Here is a 5,662-nt window from a genome sequence, read left to right on the forward strand (position 1 = left end):
GTTTTACAGACCCTCAAGCACTCCTGAATATTCAAGCATTAAATCATCTAATGTTTAATTCTGAATCAATATTACATGAATTATGCATAATCTAAAAAAAGTTAAATCACCCATCCACAACACTCCATACTACTTCATCAGTGATGTCTGGCTCTGTGTAACCATCTCTTGTCTAGACATCCTTCCAGACAGGGTTTTGCCTCTCTCTCTCTCTCTCTCTCTCTCTCTCTCTCTCTCTCTCTCTCTCTCTCTCTCTCTCTCCATCAGCTGATGTGTGTAAATGCACTGTTTGTCAGGAAGTGCTCAAGAAAATAAAAACGAAAGCACACAGAGGATTCAAGTCAGCATGCACTAATGCTCCGGATACTCCCCGACGTTGTCTAGGTTAGTGCTTTCATTACATTAGAGTTTGACTTTCTCGATTAATTTAGTCATTTTGGAGAGTTTGAGATGTGTCTGTGTCCTTTGCGTAAACACTGCGCCGCTTCACAATGCTGTTTAGATTCCCAAAACAAAACTCGACTCGAAAACAGCCAGTAAAGCTTATACACAAAGATGATACCAGTTCAGTAATTTAACAGGATAACAAATTTCTGAGAAAAAAATAAAATAAAAAATGTGCTGATTGTTTTGCACAAAGTCTAACTTTTCGCTTGAGATTGGCGTTCATGTAAAGAATTATTTCAACCCTGTAGCACATTTCTTTTTCTTGTTACAACTCACCTTGAGTTATTAGATCTCCCCTTCAGTTTATTTTACAAATCTTGCTTTCTGTAGTGTTTCACACGACATTTTCAGCATTGTGAGTAAATGCATTCACATTTGTTTTTTCTTTATGAAATATGTGTGTCTTTGCTTCACGCTGCTGTGATCTGCAGAGGAGATGACTGCGCGTCAGGGCTCTGGACAGGCCTGGGGAAAACTGGTGAACTTGAACACATCTCCGGGTCCAGAGATGTTACTCAGAAATAGAGAATGCATGGTGGGGAGAAAAAAAGGTGCGCTGAACATCATCATGTTAATGCTACTCAGTCTTGTTTTGTGAAAGTTTTTTTCATTTTAAAAGGGCTTCTTCATTTACTTGCTTTTTTTCTGTAACACTGGACACTGGGTTATTAGCAGAACTGATACACTTCATTACTGTAATAGACTAAGTCATTTTAACTGTACATCACTATACTTCATTTAAGACTTATATTCCTAACGAGAAAGCATTTGGGTCAGGTCAGGAAAGAGAAAAGGTGCTTGATTGAAAGAGGAATGGGGTTATTAAAGTCGAAATATGAATTTGTTCGCAGCCAATTTCACTTCAGTAATGTCACACTTTAAAGGAAAGCAGGATGTTTAAATAAAGTTGGAGAGTGTCGCTTTTGCTCTTCACATTTATCTAGGACTCTCGAAGACAGAGCAACTTCTATATATCATTACATGCATTCCCTGAGAATCACGTCTATGACTTTGGCGATGCTAGACTCATGCACTACTGTAATGACTAAATAATACTACTATGTTTATTATAAATAATAATAGTTATTACATTAGTGCGAACTATTAATATTAAAGGTCCTAGGCATATAATCTGGTATTTGTGACAGGGTCTAAAGTCTTGATGGTGACATCACCCGAAACTTTTCAGAAGTGGGACAGTTCTCTTTGTTGAAAGGTTATAAAGACCTGCTTGCTTTCTTTGGAATACGCAGTGATGGGTGGATTGTAGACAGTGAGAAAAATAATATCATTGACTTGTGTTGATATCATAACCTCACAGACATATTTTCTTTATAGATTGTGACCTTTCATTCCGGATAATAAACTGGTCTCAGGGAAACATTGCAAAATCACTCGAGATGAGAACTCAGGACAGGTGTGGCTGCAGGACATGAGGTACGACCAACTATCTGTCTATCTATCTATCTATCTATCTATCTATCTATCTATCTATCTATCTATCTATCTATCTATCTATCTATCTATCTATCTATCTATCTGTCTGTCTATCTGTCTATCTGTCTATCTATCTATCTATCTATCTATCTATCTATCTATCTATCTATCTATCTATCTATCTATCTGTCTGTCTGTCTATCTGTCTGTCTGTCTGTCTGTCTGTCTGTCTGTCTGTCTATCTATCTATCTATCTATCTATCTATCTATCTATCTATCTATCTATCTAATGTCTATCTATCTCTATCTATCTATCTATCTATCTATCTATCTATCTATCTATCTATCTATCTATCTATCTATCTATCTATCTATCTATCTAATGTCTATCTATCTATCTATCTTATCTATCTATCTATCTATCTATCTATCTATCTATCTATCTATCTATCTATCTATCTATCTATCTATCTATCTATCTATCTATCTATCTATCTATCTATCTATCTATCTATCTATCTATCTATCTATCTATCATCTGTCTGTCTGTCTGTTCTGTCTGTCTGTCTGTCAAATGATTCATTGCATCCAATATAAAAGTTTTTGTTTACATAATATATGCATGCACTGTGTATATTTTATTATGTGTATATATAAATGTACTTGTGTATATAATTAAATTCATATAATATGTTTATATATAAATGCATTTAAAAAAACTTACATATATACATGCATGCATGTGTATTTATATATACATTATAAATGTGTACAGTACACACCCATATATTGTGAAAACAAAAACTTTTTTAAATGCGACTGAATGTGATTAATCGTTTGACTCCACTATATTTAATTTAAATTTAAATTTAAATTTATGCATTTAGCAGACGCTTATATATATATATATATATATATATATATACAGTATATATATATATAATATGTGTGTGGGTGTGCGCGCATAAATATGTCGTTACACTGAATGACAGTAAAACATTATTTCGCCTATATTTTGTGTATATAAAATGTATTTGTAAACTTAATTTGATGTGGGCACAAAAATGGCATCTTGTCTTTGATCCATACAGTATATAATGGCCTGGTTTCACAGACCCGGCTTAGACCAAGCCAGGATTAGACCATAGATCAATTAGGAAATGTAAGTCATTTGTGCATCTTGAGACAAAACAAAGGCACTGATATATTTTAAGATCAGTCAGTGCAACTTTCTTTCAGTTAGCAAACTTGCTCAGAGTTAGGGGCAAAATATCTTATATTTAAAGATTGTACCATGCATTGATTACAGCAAGAAAAAGGTATGTTCATTAAATTTACTGAACTAGTATTAGTTTGGAAGACTGATGTATAATTGTAATGCTACAGTATTTTTTTTTTCTTAAATAGATGTACCAGTAAAAAAACTTACGTAGAAGCAGTTGGTATGAATTATTTGTAGTTCTATTAAGTTTTTGCAAATATACTGAGTGACTTGTAATTATGTTAGAAAGTGAATTAAATTAATGACATGCTTGGCCCTGCGGCAAATATACATCCAATTCCCTCATGACATTTAATCTTTGCTTTGGTGAATAATTACTTGTAATCTGGTTAATATTCAGTGGATGGAGATACAGTCGTTGATGTGTCTTTAGCGACTGTGTGGCTCATGTATTTGAGTGTACGCTAGCTCACCAATGGTGTTATACATTTCCATCCAGCTAATTAATTAAATCAATATCTGCTAGAAATTGAAATGCTGTGTTTTACACAACGCTCAATCAGCGTTAAGGAAACGGCAAGCTTCCCTCCCTACCTTCTTGTCTTCCTTTCTTGTGCAACTTTCTCTTTGCTATTTTTAACATGGCTTTATCCTATGCACTTTATTTAGTCTCTGTTCATTATCTTGAAAGAAATAGTCAATATTTCAGTCACTTAAAAAAGAAAATGTTGCGATCATAAATGGACAATTATGAGGACATGCTTGGACAAGTTGTTCAGGCATTTCGAATTTTGATGTTTACTGATAACTTCTCACAATCATATCCTTTAGATTTTTTGATTATTTCTGAGAATAAAATTCACAAATGTGTCCCTGGACCACAAACCAGTCTTAAGTCTCTGGGGTATATTTGTAGCAACAACCAAAAATACATTGTATGGGTCAAAATTATTGATTTCTCTTTTATGCTAAAAATAATTAGGATGTTAAGTAAAGATCATGTTCCATGAAAATATTTTGTCAATTTCTTACTGTAGATATATAAAATGTAATTTTTGATTAGTAATATGCATTGCTAAGAACTTCATTTGAACAACTTTAAAGATGATTTTCTCAATATTTAGATTTTTTGCATCCTCAGATTCCAGATTTTCAAATAGTTGATCTCAGCCAAATATCGTCCGATCTTAATTATCCATACATTTATGTAATGCTAATTTATTCAGCTTTCAGATAAGGCATACATCTACATTTCTGAAAGTTGACACTTGGTTTTGTGGTCCTAGGTCAAAAATGTAGTCATTTAGCCTCATGCAAAGGGAATCTATGAAATTCATAATAACTGTAATTTTTTCGCTTGATGATGATCTGTTTGTTTCCATCAAGCACCAATGGAACAGTGATCAACATTTCCAAAGTGGTGAAGAAACAGACACACTTACTGCAGAATGGTGATGTCATTCACTTTGTGTACAGGAAGCATGAGCCAGAGGAAAGTAAGTTTTCCAACTTTAAGCAGTTTAAGTTTAATTTCAATTCTATAGTTGCATCCAAACAGATGACACAGATGCCACATCACTCCTCTATTTTTGCAGACATTGCTTATGTTTATCAGGCCATCGGGCCACAGGAAAGTGCCTCGCAGGACACCGAAGGTAAATACACTTTGGATATGAAGTTTCATACAGATGTTCCTTCAGTCCTGTTATATAAAGTTAGTTTTATTGTTGCTCGCCTAAATGAGGTCAGCAGAAAAAGAAAGTTGTTTCAGAGCAAGAGCATGTCATTACATTTTGTTTAGAAATGATTGGGGGGAATAAACAAACCGTTCTGATGAATTACTCACAGTAACATGCGAAAGGTGGATAGAGGAGATTCTGATTTCATGTTGACTTGAAATCCTAATTTCATTCTTGTACCATTTTTGACAGTTTCTGAAAGTTATGGTGCGTTCACACCAGACGCGAATGAAGCGTTAAACGTGAGTGATTTACATTTTAAGTCCATGCAAAGACACGATAGAAATGTTTCTTCTGATGGAAGGGAGTCTGGGTGCCCTCTGCCAGAACCTGCTTCTGCTGCTGTACCCACAGGTGTGTACAGCCAATAATGACCATGTTCACACGCATATGACATTTACAGTAAGCACTCGTGAATAAGCCATGTGAATAAGTTTAATCCTTTTTTCTTTTATCGTTTCATTGCACAAAATGTGTTCTCCTTTGATACAGTGCAACCAAGAAGAAGAGCACAGAAAAGGCCTATGGAGCGGTCATCGGAGGTGAAGGGTCAGCTCCTAGAAGTTCCCCAGACCCGTCCTGTAGCTCCAGCGCCGCCTCCACGCTCCGAGGATGAGCTCTTCCTCTTGAGTCTGGCCCCTTCCCTGCAGAGTTTGCCACCTCAGACAAAAGAATTCGTCAAATTTCAAATACACAAATTAATCTATGAAAGCAGCTCAGCTCTGCTTAATTTGGAACAATTGGAGCTTAAACAGTAGTTTTAAAAAAGAGGCAGCAATCTCTGCAGGGAATGAACCAGACTTTCTCTCCTTCACTT

General features: G+C 35.1%; 1 protein-coding gene and 1 long non-coding RNA gene across 2 annotated transcripts; both read left to right on the forward strand.

Moving 5' to 3' along the window:
* The first annotated feature begins 268 nt into the window (after positions 1-268).
* LOC113075997 (uncharacterized) lies at positions 269-1,803 on the forward strand. The gene is made up of 3 exons (XR_003281085.1): positions 269-384; positions 879-998; positions 1,786-1,803. It is a non-coding gene; the product is annotated as an uncharacterized LOC113075997 (long non-coding RNA).
* A 4-nt stretch (positions 1,804-1,807) lies between these two features.
* On the forward strand, positions 1,808-5,654 carry LOC113075996 (E3 ubiquitin-protein ligase CHFR-like). The gene is made up of 4 exons (XM_026248647.1): positions 1,808-1,884; positions 4,493-4,602; positions 4,702-4,761; positions 5,038-5,654. Exons 1-4 carry the CDS (start codon positions 1,880-1,882, stop codon positions 5,214-5,216), a joined length of 354 nt encoding a protein of 117 aa, XP_026104432.1. The 5' UTR covers positions 1,808-1,879; the 3' UTR covers positions 5,217-5,654.
* Positions 5,655-5,662: the final 8 nt, after the last annotated feature.

Source organism: Carassius auratus, unplaced genomic scaffold (assembly GCF_003368295.1).
Source record: "Carassius auratus strain Wakin unplaced genomic scaffold, ASM336829v1 scaf_tig00018225, whole genome shotgun sequence".
Taxonomy (NCBI): Eukaryota; Metazoa; Chordata; class Actinopteri; order Cypriniformes; family Cyprinidae; genus Carassius; species Carassius auratus.

Excerpts from the sequence above, each read along its gene's own strand:
- LOC113075996 (XM_026248647.1), top strand. Across the intron at positions 4,603-4,701 it reads GAAGCATGAGCCAGAGGAAA|ACATTGCTTATGTTTATCAG; the intron begins GTAAGTTTTCCA and ends CTATTTTTGCAG. Across the intron at positions 4,762-5,037 it reads TGCCTCGCAGGACACCGAAG|TTTCTGAAAGTTATGGTGCG; the intron begins GTAAATACACTT and ends CATTTTTGACAG.